At 33.1% G+C, this 14,126-nt stretch overlaps 1 protein-coding gene across 1 annotated transcript in view; it reads left to right on the top strand.

Annotated features, from left to right (window-relative positions):
- Nucleotides 1-14,126, top strand: part of CFAP47 (cilia and flagella associated protein 47) — a 366,407-nt gene that overhangs the window by 257,958 nt on the left and 94,323 nt on the right. Inside the window, 1 exon segment of the mRNA XM_011385160.2 lies at nt 7,361-7,507. Coding sequence (XP_011383462.1) covers nt 7,361-7,507 — 147 coding nt within the window.

The raw sequence follows: 14,126 nt of genomic DNA on the forward strand, positions 1-14,126 counted from the left end.
AAAGGGCAAGAAAGTTGTATTTATCATACTTATCCACTAACTCCTATCCATCGTTGATTAAAATTTGCCGTTAGAGCAATTGAGTTCTCACTAGAAAAGAGTCATATGGTACCACTGGTGTGTATAGGAACTCTCCAAACCGGGGATTTTAGTGGAGGCACTGAGCATATCTTAAAGTGGTTATCATGGCATATCGATTGGTAGGTAGAAATTTTGAGAATTGAATGGATTTGGAATTTTCACATTAGCTGGCAGTGAGCTACAATTGTGTTTTAAATGTACCTGTGTGGAAGTTTAAGTTCGAATGCCTATTTGGCCATGGAACAAAAAGTTAAGATTGCCCATTCTTACATGAGATTAAGGGCAGACCAAACTAAGCCAATAACAGTGGGTTGGAAAACAAAGAGGCAGTTTCAAGAGAAATAAAAAGGGAAAATGATGCTGTAACAGCTTAGGTGTCCAGGAAATCAAACTCTGAAATTGGAGATTCACATGCAGGACATTTATTAGGGAATTTGTTGTGATCAACACTTGTGGAAGGGAAGAGAAGAAAGTATGTTGGCCAGAGAGAAGAGGTGAGTTTCCAGGCAGGCCCAATGAAAGGTTCAGTCAGCTCACCAGGCCTCTGAAGCTAAGCTGGCCCTTCAGAGTTGTCCCAAGTTGGAAGCAGAGAGTTGGGTCTTTATAGTGCTGTGTTGATCAGTCATTGAAAGCGGGCTACACTGGAATGAGATTTGACCTTGGAAAAGGCTTTTTTTTTTTTTTTCCAAGCAAGGCAGTGCCTAAAGAGGGCTAACCTGTTGGTATTCTTTTAGCATCATTCCCAGTAGCTACAGAAATAAGTCCTTCATTCCTGAAAACAGACGACATGGTCTACCACAACAACATGTGATGGAGAGAGAAGGGAGAAAGGAGAATCAAATGTAATTCTGACACTAAGCAATTCTAAGGCAGGTGATACCACTAAGTGTGAGAGAAAAGCAATCAGCAGGATAGATTTACCAGTTAGGGAGGGAATGTCCAGTTCTGCTTTGATTTCAAAATTATCTTTTCATGTTAGTAAATTTCAGAAAAATGGAAAACTTTTCAATCAATCAACCTGGATATGAAACTATGGAAACTTAAAGGAAAACAGACAAACAAAAGCACCATGTGTGAAAGCATGGCAGAAATATGTGTTAATGACTAAATGCTTTAAAACGTGATGGCTTAATTCTTAAATAACCAGAAAATGACCTCTCTGTTCTGGATAAATTTTAGAGTGCAAAAAGCTAATATTACTGTCCATTATTATAGGATTAGTATATAACAAATTATAGAACTGAAATAATGGCCTGTTGCTTATTTGTCAAAATGAAATATGCAACTAAATTTCCATTTGTCTCATATAGAAGCTTTATTTTTTGCACAAGGTGAAAATCATTAGGCCTTAGTGGTTAGCATATACTTTAGTAACAATAGTCCTGAAATTAATTTTGATTATAATAATATAATATCCTTCACAAATATGATTTAGAAATAGCTAAAGTTTGCATGTTCGCAACATAGAGCACTAATATAGCACTAAGAAAAAGAATTTGTACATGTAAGACTTAAGATTGTACAGCTTGGTATAACCTACATATCACTTTTTTCTAATAATTTCCTGCAGTTGTTCTTTAATAATCTATGCGGGACACCTATGTCTCTGGCATAACTGTTCTAAATTGCCGATGAGGATGTCACACTCATCAGCTCATTACCCTCCAGCTCTTGAATATCGGAGTTATAATATAATTTTTAAAAGCATATTTTAATCACAACAAACAAGTGACTATCTAAACTTGTAGGGATTCCTCTAGGGCCCCCTATCTATGCCTAGAGCTATGAAGCTAAATAATTATTTTGGGATTTCATGGTCCAAAAATATAATGGGAAATTTGGCCCCCAAACCATGCAAGTATGTGTTCTTTAGCTGATGACTTTCTTCTCTGATTCCCAATTATGACCCTAAAAGCAAAGACTCCAGACCAGCACAGAGTAGCTCGTATCCCAGAACATATGTCATCTCCAGTGATGACTCACTGGGGTGAATTCCTTCTTTTTCAGTTTGTATGTGTGTTTCACTTAAAATTTTCAGTTGAGAGAGGAGTCTCTGAACATCCCTTCCAACATATTGTAGCAATGGTAATCCCTAAATATTTTCAAACACATTTTCTCTCATTGTTAACTAGTGCAGTTGATTTTTTTTAACGTAAATATGGATCTTCGTGATTATCCCTTATGAACTCCTACTTGTGAGCAACATACATACTTTCATTTCCAGGGTTACTGTCTTTAGAAATTATTGCAATCATTAATGACATTTATTTGTGACTACCCCAAAAAAAGGGGTGGGGGGGAGGAAGGGGAAATTTAGGTAGTTGGATATTTTGCCTTTGTCCATAGAGTGGATGGAAGTTCAACAAGGAAAGCCAATAGTAAAGATAATTTATTGAATTATGAGTCATTTAAATATATGGACCGATAACAAGCTGAAATAATTTAATATGTTGATCGTGGCCTGATGGCCTAAAATGATTTCCAAACATTATCCAACAGGAATGCTTTTACACCTAAAACTAATAACAATATTATATGTCAATTATATCTTAATTCATTTTTTTAACTTTAAAAGAAAATTTTTATATAGCAAGTCTTTAATGATACAGAACACTACATGGACACAGTCCAATGCAGTCACCAAGGTACTTTAACCTTTTATTCTACATTAGAAAACTAAATATTAAGAACCCACATTTAAGGTGGTCTCCAGTCATGTTAGTAAATTTAGTCTCTACTCCAAATATTCACGATAGAGTAGTCTGAAATTCTCTCTTATTTTTTATGACCCTTGATAAGCTGGTAGCTCCAGAATGTAGGTGACAATGATCAGTTTTGATGTAGCCAACAATTACCCTGTATTTTTTTCAATAGCATCCAAAAGTGCTCTTTTACTTGCTGAAAAGTGATTGTATTCATTTAGTTCAACATAACTGTGATTTATAGCTAAGATTCATTTCTGCACATTTGTAGTTTGGAAGTTCATACACTGGAATGAGACCTATTATGACAATGGCACAAGAAAGCCTTGTCCAAACAATTGCAGTCAAGTTTTTCAGGCAGCTTTTCTAAAGACTTTTTAAAATTTCTTTTCAATAAACTTCTGCTTGCTGTCAGAACAAATTTAATGTGCAAACGGTAAAGTTTTTAAGTTAGGCTTATGTTTAAACAAGATATAAATAGTTTTTATATTTGGCATCCTGCTACTCTTTAAAATGATACAATGTATGGAACGATATATTACCAGTTGCCATCTTTGAAATACAGAAATTTAGTTCAGAATTTTATTTCTAATATTGGATGTGATGAGAAGCATTGCCTGTCATGTGTATTTTCAGAATGAATGCTGAGCAAAAGTAATGTTATTTAAATTTGCATTTTTTCATTTAAGGCAGTAGATTCATGCTAACCACCACATTGCAATGGCAAAATTGTACTTCTCTTACTTTGCTATTTCCTATTTCACTGTTATTATGTTGCAGAGGAATACATCCAAAAGTCAAACACGACTTCAACCTCTATATCATTATCTGGTTGTTTGACCTTGGTAATATAATTAACCTCAGTGAATGTCAGATTTCTTACATGTAAAACATAGATAATATTACACCTTTCAGGGTGGTTATGGGCATTAAAGGGGAATATATGAAAAGTGCTCATAGTAAGTGCTCAATTAATGTTTATCACTCCTATTTAATGTACTAATTCCCATTTTTTAAAATTCCTTAACATGATATAGATATATGGGAGAATTGGGGGCTGCTTTTGTCCCTACTCTGTCCTGGTTTGTCCCTATAATAGAAATCTGACCTTGTAGATTTTACTAATCTTTTCCTGTTTTTGATAGTGTCTTCTGTTATATTCAGGTCAAAAATGTGTTATAGAGAGAACAAACAGTATAATACGAAATAAATGGAGCCTATAGGACTACAGTTGGATGCTAAATTATTACAGTTGATTCTTGAACAACACAGGTTTGAGCTGCATAGGTCCACTTATATGCTTTTTATTTTCAAAAATAAATATGCTGTTGACCTTCTGTATCTCCATGTTTTGCTTCCGCAAGATCCAACCAATCGCAGATTGAAAACAGGATTTTTGTTTCTTGGTTGGGAGTCTGTGGATATGGAGGGCCAACTTAAGTTACACAGAGATTTTTGTCTATGCAAGGAATCGATGCCCCAAACCCCTACATTGTTCAAGGGTTTATTGTATACATTTTATCATAAAAATTAAGAGCTTAAAAAGAGTGTGAGACTAGCTGTATTATGCACAGAATGAAGACAGATGTGCCACAGCATTGGGTTGCTTTATCTCTGTTCTTTCTCATCTACATTTTGTTTTACCACCTTGCCTTTTGGTCCCCTAAAGAAGAGGAAATAAAACAAAAGAAAATGATTTAGAAATAATGTTACGATAAAGAAATGAAAAAGATAGACAGAAGTAGGAAAGTTAGCAGAAGATTCCTTAGGCTTTCATCTTTAGTCATGCTACTTAGATTTTACAGGGTAGTATGATATTAGAGAAGCAAAACAATTAAAATTCATTTGATCGTGTGTAATATAGTGTGCATAGAGCAAATACTTACAAAAAAGCTTTTTGACAGAATTAATATGCCTCCAAAAAATTACAAGTTCAGAAAAACCCAGCCATACAGAGATTTTCCTTGACAGTGTTCCTCATTAGTGATAGGAGTGGTGAAGCATGAAGCCAGTGGAAGGATCAGGGTGGGTATTAGGGGACCAGGTTTAACTGTTGCCATGGAAACTTGCTTTTGGAAATTTTCTAAGGGATGAAATAGTTTAGGTAATCAATGAGCAGTATCAGAGACCTATCGCTCTAGGTCAAAATAACCTATTGCTTTAGGTCAAAATAAATGTTTTGGAAATATGTGAGTGATTTTGCTATTTTTCCAGTCAAAAGTCCATTTATTCTGTGGTATATTTGGTGATATTCAGACATGACTTCATGTGCCATTACCTATATTCTATGTCAGGGAAATGCGTATGCCTTTGTCACTTACTAATGGTGTGACCTGGAGTAAGTTGCCCAACCTTTATGGCCCAGGTTGCTCAGCTTTAAAATAAGTTTAATGACAATTAACTCATATGTTTATTAAAGGAGTTAAATAGATAATGAATGAGAAGAACTTACCATATGCCTAACACAATAAATGTTCAATAAAGGATTTTTCATTATTTTCTGAAGAAAATCCATTAATAAAAATTACATTGCTCAGTCTTTAAACTTGAGTATGATATTTACTTTTACAAGATAATATGAAATTATAGAAAAATAATTCCTAATTTTATAAAATGATTTATATGCTGAGAAATGTTTGTTTTATTGACTATTAAAACAAGGATTTTAAAAACTCAACCACTTAAAGTGTTTAGCAGAGAAAAAACTCCATTTTTCAAAATAAAAGCTTATGCTATTGAAAATATAATAGCTATAATTACTATTCTTATGAGATTTTGTTGTAACAATCTCTTTGGACAAACTGAAAATCTCCATTAAGTCTATGATGCTGTATCTTAGAGAGTTGCTTTTGCTCAGTACTGTTATTTCTGTTATAGTTTTTCAAAGCAGTCTAATAATTTTCCTATCACTCAGATAAACTCAATCACCAACAGTCAACCTTTTATTTACTTATGTTCCTTTTAGATTTGTTGGCCTTAGCCAGAACAAAGGAATGTAGGGAACAAAGTAATCACATGTATATATATACTGTGGAAAAAGTTATCATCTTTTGAAACACGTATTCTTCTCATAATCACTGTTTACTGCATTTGGCTTGAATATTCATTGCTGACAGTCTAGATTGCTGAGTCTAATATTATTCTTTTAAAAAGTCTACAAGAATTTGACTGCTTGTTTCTTTGACCGTAGCTAATTAATAACCAAAAATAAAGATGCAATTTAAAAATGCAGTTGTTTAGAAATAAAATTAAAATTACATTGCCAAGAAAAAGCCTTTTCACTGGAAAAATTAAATCTAAATTAGTGGCATAATTCTGACTAAGATCCATTGTTTAGAAGTGTTCTTTCAATTAAAACATAAGCTACTAAATTGGCCTGTAATTGCTTCCACAGTTCTCTTCATCCATTTCCTTTTTTTGAGATAAATATTTAATTTTTCATTCTGGTGTTTAATATATGATCTTGTTAAACTCATGTAGGGCTTTTGAATTGTTTTACAAATGCTTGTCTATTTTCTCTTTGTTAAGGGATAATAAAAATATAATAACATTTAAATGGATGTGTTGGAGAAAGAAACATATGCTGAGTAAATAAATGGACTGAAATGAGAAAGACTGGAGAATGTGTGCTTTTAATTCTTGAGAGTATTTCATAGTATTTGAAATATCAATTAGGTTTTCTTATTATTAAGTGCACACATATTGTTTAACATATATCCAAATAACGGTTTTATCTAACTGAATTGTTTTCTTAGTTTCCTCTACAAATTGTTCATTGCTACTGTATAGAAATTTAACTGATTTTGTGCATTGATTTTGTATCCTGCATGTTTGCTGAAATCTTTTATTAGGTCTAACATTTTTATTGTGGAATTAAGGTTTTCTATGTATAAGAAGATGTCATCTGCAGAGATGATTTTACTTCTTCCTTTTCAATTTGGATACCTTTACTACTATATCTTGGTATAATTGCTCTGGCTAGAAATTCCAATACTGTGTTGAATAAAAATGACAAGACCAGACATCCTTGTCTTGTACCACTCTTAGAGAAAATGTTTATAGTTCTTCACCATTGGATATAATGTTAACTGTGGATTTTTCATATATGGCCATTATCATTTGGAGGAAGTTCTCTCCTATTCCTATTTTATCATGAAATGCTTTTGAATTTTGTCAAATACTTTTTATCCATCAATCGACATGGTCATGTTTTTTTTTCTTCATTCTGTAATATGGTATATTATATTGATTTGAGTTTTGTATATCGATCCATCCTCCACTAATTCATTTTTCTGAAAGCTGATACAGTTCTATTATTTGCCACATTTTCTTAATTATTATGAGAAATCTGTTTTAAAATTATCATTTTAGTGGAGATTTTGAAAAAATTTCCTCGAACTTTCCATTAAATTGTTCTATACCGCCATGAGATTTAATTCTAATACTAACAGCTAGATTTATATTTGGCTTTATATTTATCAGTTTAAAGCTAGAACAACTTTAATATCTGAAACTGACCTTTCATTTTAGGAAACTAATCCTTGGTTAGTCTGACATCTTGTACCTATGTTTTGTAGGTAAAATTTTATTTTCCATTAAAAGTGGACAAGATGATGATTCTGAGAAAGACTCGGATCAAAATGAAGATGAAGATCAAGATATAGTGCCCTTCTTTCAGAAATCATTATCAGAACTATCCTACAAGATTCATGAGAAAGACTTAGGTAAATTTATTATTATGGAGAGTTTCATGATCAGTTTTCATAACCCCTCATCATTGACTTTTAAATGAATATATGCTTTACATTCATAATAGAGATATAAATGTGTATTGCATATATTTGTCAAAATTTTATTGTTTTATTTTAGGATTAACTTTATATAGTTTATTTTATGGATTTGTACTGCTATTAACATTAATAGATTATAATCTTTCAACTTTAAGGCCATCTACTCTTTCATAAGTAAAAAAATTTACATATACTTCTGTTAAACAAAAAACAACAGCAAATTTCTGATAAAATGTTAATGAGTATATTGTCTTAACAATGTAATATGCTTTTATTAAATATAGGATATGATAGGAATGTTCATCATATGCAAAAGAAAGTAAATGCTATTCTTTTCCTTTCCTATATTATAAAACTTTATTTGAATGTTATTAAATGTCGTATCTTTTTAGTAGAAATTCAAATTAAAATGAGATGATGGAGCGTGGAAATAAACAAGGAAGATTTCCTGGAGAATGGGGGAATGAGTTTTCTTATGGGTCAGTAGTAGGGACACAAGAAAGCATTAGAGAACAGTGGGTCAACAGGAGCAGAGTTTTGGAGACAAAGAGGTATACTCAAGAAGAAATCTTTATTAAATGAATTTGTATTTAGTCAGGATTCTTCAGAGAAACAGATATAGCCATAATATTATAATGTAATCTAAAGTAATGTAATACATATAAATAGAAAGATTTTAAGGAATTGCCTAACATGATTGTGAGGACTGGTAAGTCCAACATCTGTAAGGCAAGGGAACAGGGTAAAATATTAGATAAAGAGTTGCTGTGCTAGTCTTGACTCCAAATTCCCCAAGTCAGCTCAGGCAGGTTGCAAGCTGAGGGTTTCCATAATCCAGTCTTGACTAAGAATTGCTTCTTCTTTGGGTACCTTAGTCTTTGCTCTTAGAACCTCCAACTGAATGGAGGAGGCCCACCCACATTATGCAGGGTAATCTGCTTTACTAAGAGTCCACTGGTGTAAGTTTTCGGCACATTTAAACAAAATAATTTCACAGCCAACATCTGGACTAGTGTTTTAACCAAACAATTGGACACCATAGCCCAGCCAAATTAACACCTAAAATTAACCATCACAGAATATATGGCACTATTTAGACTGGTCTGGAAAGGGAAGAGCAGTTGGAACCAGCTAGGCCATTGCAACAGCAAATAGAGTTTGAAGTGAAGAGAACAATGTATTTTATAGTGGTGACAGAGATAAAGAAATATAACTAAAGATGGAAAACATTGCAGAGACTAGTATTACATGATTCTCTTGCGAGAGGAGATAGAAAGGATTGATTCCAAAAAATAACAAGGTTTGTTTGTATCTTGGTGAATAGAAAAATATTAAGATAGACATTTAGAAGTGTTGTGACTTTGTTAAATTAACATTTGTTAAGTAGAGCCCTGAGATGTCAAAGTTCAACAAAGGACTGCAAGAGAAAGTAAAATAGAGAAGCTTATTACTCACAGGTCCAGGAGGAGGTACTCTGGATGCCTGCAGGGGCTACAAGGAGAGAGCAAAGTTGGGGATAGGCAGAGAGAGGGGAAAGACCTGGGCACATGCCTTTATTCGGGTCCTTAGGTGGAGTGCTTTGGGGGTTACTGGGCTAAGGGCCAGATTGGTCAATTTAAACCAAAAGGAGTGGAGTTTTGTTAAGCTTCACTGGGGATCTTATGTAAGGGACACACAAGAGGAAGGCCCTGGGAGGTGGGGGTAAGTACTATCACAAGGGTGATTGGGAGAGTCATATTCTTAACTTACATTTACTTGTGACTGCTGGGCTGTTTTCTAGGGCATGCACTTTTGGGGCAGGGTGCAGTGTCAGTTCAAGGCCTCGGCAGGCCATTTGGCCACACATAATGGATGGGGAGGCAGTAATATTATGAAGTAGTTTAGTTAAACTCTCCAGAAGAAGAAATAAAAAAGTCTGGGTGATTGTAATACTTAGCACAGTTTTGTATTTCCTAATTTTGATGTGATAATAAGCCATTTACATGGCAATATTCAGTCATCAGTTGAAAATTTGGAGCTGAGAAAAGGTGAAAAAAATAATAAAACGAGTTGTAAAAGTTTAGATTTCTTTGGTTGAAATCATGCAGGTGAAGCCAAAGAACAGATGCCTTTTGTATATGGATCATACTAAGAGTTAAACCCTCATCAAAATCTAAAGCAGAAGAACCAGCAAAGAAAATTAAATAAAAGTGTTTGGAAGAGTTTGAAAGAAAATCAAAATATTATGGTGTCATGTTAATGGAATAAAATAGAATGCTATCTAATTTTTAAAGAAGCTGCACAATGGCGGATTGCAAGATAGATTGAGACCTAGGAAAAATGCATCTAGTAACATTACAGTATCCCCAATTCTTTAGGTAGGCTTTCCCATATCCCTATTCAGACAGGATTAACCTTTCTATCACCTCTAATAACATGGGTCTCTTTCTCACTAACTGCTCAGCAGTATATTTCTTTTCAATTAGGGATGTTTCAGTTATGCAAAATGAGTAAGTTCTGGAGATCTAATGTACATCAATGTGATTATAGTTAAGAATATGATAGTTTATGCTTGAAATTTGTTTAGAAAGTAGAGCTTAAGTGTCCTCACCTCCCCCTCCACAAAAAAAAATGGTAACTATGTAAGATGATGGATATGTTAATTAGTTTGATTGTGGCGATTATTTCAAAATGTATATGCACATTAAATAGATATAATTTTTAACAGTCAGTTATACCTCAGTAAAGCTGGAGCAGAAAACAAATGAAAACAGCTAAAAAAGAAGTTTCCTTTAACCTTCCAAATAGGGAAATATGATAAATAATGGCAACACCCAGTTTTAATGAGGGCCAGGTTGAAAGAGACAATCTTATGCATTATCATAGAAATTTGAATTGATAAAAATTTGAACAGAGCATTTACAGTATGTTTAAAACTTAAGAATTGTTTATCCCCCTTGATCCAATCATTTCAGTGTAAGAAATTTGTTGGAACAAAATAAAGATATGCACATATATTTTATATAAGAATATTCTTTACATGATCTATTATGTTGAATAATTAATTTTTTTTAGTTTTTAAATTTTATTTAAAATGTTTTTAAATAGGTATTACCTGCACATAAATGATTTTTGTCCACTTTTATTGAGAAATAATTGTCATACATCATTGTATAAGTTTAAGGCATATAGCATAATGGTTTGATTTAACTACATATGTTGCGAAATGATTACCACAATAGGTTTCACTAACATCCATCTTCACATATAGATACAGTAAAAAATAAGAAAGGAAAAAAATCTCCTAGTGTTTAGAACTCTTAGGATTTACTCTCTCAACAACTTTCCTGTAGTACAGCAGTGTTAGCTATAGTCACCGTGTTGTACATTGCATCCCTAGGACTTATTTATCTTATAACTGGAAGTTTGTATCTTTTGACTACCTTTATCCACTTCCCCAACACTCTGTCTCTGGTAACCACAAGTCAGATCTCTTTTTATATGAGTTTTGTAGATTTCTTGTTTATTTGTTTATTGATTTGTTATTTAGATTCCACATATAAGTGAGGTCAGTATTTGTCTTTCTTTGTCTGACTTATTTCACTTAGCATAATGCCTTCAAGGTCCATCCGTCTCAATGTAAATGTTAGGTTTTCCTTTTTTATAGCTAAATAATATTCCTCTGAGTGTGTGTGTGTGTGTGTGTGTGTGTCACAACTTCTTTATCTGTACATCAGTGGACACTTAGGTTGTTTCGATGTCTTGGCTATTGTAAATAATGCTGCTATGAACATATGGGTGTAGATATCTTTATGAGTTAGTGTTTTTGCTTCCTTTGGATATATTCCAAGAAGTAGAATTGCTGGATCTTATGGTAGTTCTATTTTTAAAATTTTGAGGATCCTCCATACTGTTTTCCATAGTGGTTATACAATTTAAAATCCTACCAACAGTGCATAAGAGTTCCATTTTCTTCACATCTGTGCCAGTATTTGTCATCTCTTGTCTTTTTAATGATGGCCATTTCAAAGGTACGAGGTGATATCTCACTGTGGTTTTAATGTGTATTTCCGTAATGACTAGTGATGAAACTTAAATTTTAATAGTGAATATTATCTGAACAATAGAAATGTGTATACACACATATACAGATATATCAATTATATATAATTTGTAAATCTCACTGTATTTATGTGTGTGTGAGTATATATATGTGTATGTGTGTGTGTATATATATATACATATATATATATATATATATATATATATATATAACTACATATCTATGTCTTTTTGATATATTAAGCCTGAAATTTTATACAAAAAATGAACTAGTGTACACTTGGTCATGAGATGATGAATAATTTATGTCTTTTTAAAGCTTTTCAGGAATTTCTCAAATTACTATAGTGAATGTTATTGATTTTATAATTAGAAAAATATTTTAATATGTTTAAGGCCTGTACTTAAATAATGATTATTATTACTTATGTTGTTCTCATCAATAAATCATCGCTAATTTCATTCTAACCAATGAATTCATATTCAATGTATACTTTTAGCACTATAGGAATTAAATCAGCTACATCACAACATTGCTTTATGGAAAAGCCACAATTACAAATAGTAGTCGCTATTGTCTCTGTGATAGTTAATTTTATGTGTCAACTCAGCTAGGCCATGGTACCCAGATATTATGTCAAACATTCTGGATGTTTCTGTGAAGGTGATTTGGGATGAAAATTACTTTTAAATCTGTGGACTTTGACTAAAGCAGATTGCCCTCATAATGTGGGTGAGTCCTGTCCAATTAGTTGAAGGTCATTCTAGAACAAAGACTGACCTCCTCTGAGCAAGAAGGAATTCTGCCAGTAGATTGCCTTTAGACTTGAACTAAAACTCTTCCCTGAATTTCCAGCCTGCCAGCCTATCCTGTAGATTTTGGATTTACCAAGCCAATTATGTGAGCCATTTTCTAAAAGTACACACACACACACACACACACACACACACACACACACACACACACACACACACACACACACACACACACACATCCTGTGGTTTTGTTTCTCTGGAGAATTTTGACTAATACACTTCCCATTCCATAGATGTGCAGACTGTTTTACTGCTCCTTGCACTAACTCAGAGTCATGGAGCAGTCTTCTTAGATATAGACGCCTTTTCTTTTCAATTTATTTTTCCTGTCAGTTCAATGTGGATTAAAGCATTGAAAAAATCCATAAAATATACATGAGCTAGAAGGGGAAACACTTTTCATTTTAAGAACTTTGGTTTGTTTTGAGATGTCACATTTTAAATGTCATAATAGCATTTAAAATCCTTTCATAGAATTGAAGGAGCAGCCAATACAAACACGAGCAGCGGTTTCTGCAATAATCTAACATCAATATAAATTTGGTAACTTATTCTTTGCACATTAATGGTTTTAAGGTAATTAATTGTGTCTAAAATAAATAAACACAGGAGGTAATTCAAAATGTGAAGGCAAGTTTGCCCTCAAGAATTTCCTGCAGGTATTTGTAATAAGTACTCACCTAGATCTCTTTCTTCCTCTCACTAGCTGATTTCTCTGAATGTCTAAATTGTTCTCAGCTCCACTAATTTGATAAGTGCTTCTTGATAGCTAAAGTATTAGACTAGACAGAATACAATATAATACAATATGGTACAAAACAGCGTAGTACAAGATACAGTGCCATACACTACACTATAATACAATGGCATTCAGTGTCTTACCATGCAGTATAATACAATGCAATGCAAAACAATATACTGTTTCAGAAGAGACACTAAGTATTCCACTAGTCTGGGTCCCTTATTTCATAGATAAGGAAACTGAGCCTCAAGAAGGCTAGAAATCAAACATAGCAGTTTTTGGAATCTTTAAAACAAGACAATATTGATATGAAAATACATATGATTAACTGAAACTGGAGGACATCTTAAACTGCAAACCAGGTTAACACTGAAGAATTAAGAATTCAAAGTGAGAAGCTGAACAAATGAGAACAAATGGAAAGAACCTGGGTTTGATGCCAGTACAAACTCTGCTACACAGGGCCGTTGTGGTAGACTAGAGTTCTGGTTTCTGAATTTGGTAGTATGATTTGGACATCACCAGTGACAGAAATGCCATTTTTTTTTTTAAAGTAGAGAACCCCGCTGTAATCATAATTTTCTCACTATTTAGTCCATACCCCACTGCCGCTTTCTTTGTGATAAATTGCTAGGATCTTTTTTCACATTCCCAAGAAAACGGAAATCTCATTAACTATTCTTGACTTTGTCTTTAAACTGGATTCTTATGGTACTGGAAATGTAACATTGTGAATTATAATGTCGTATTTAGACATTTCTGCCTATAATATGTAAATGCTTTGGCAATTAGAGGGAAAAATGATTGATTATTTCTTTTGAAATATTAATTCTTAACTTAAGAGTAAAACATCCATAAGTTTATTTTAGCAAGAAACTAAAGTTAGGGCAGGCACAAAGCAGGGAGCTTTTACAGAGCATTCTGATGCCCATACAAAATGGGGTTTCTCTTATC

The sequence above is a fragment of the Pteropus vampyrus genome, unplaced genomic scaffold (assembly GCF_000151845.1).
Source record: "Pteropus vampyrus isolate Shadow unplaced genomic scaffold, Pvam_2.0 Scaffold667, whole genome shotgun sequence".
Taxonomy (NCBI): domain Eukaryota; kingdom Metazoa; phylum Chordata; class Mammalia; order Chiroptera; family Pteropodidae; genus Pteropus; species Pteropus vampyrus.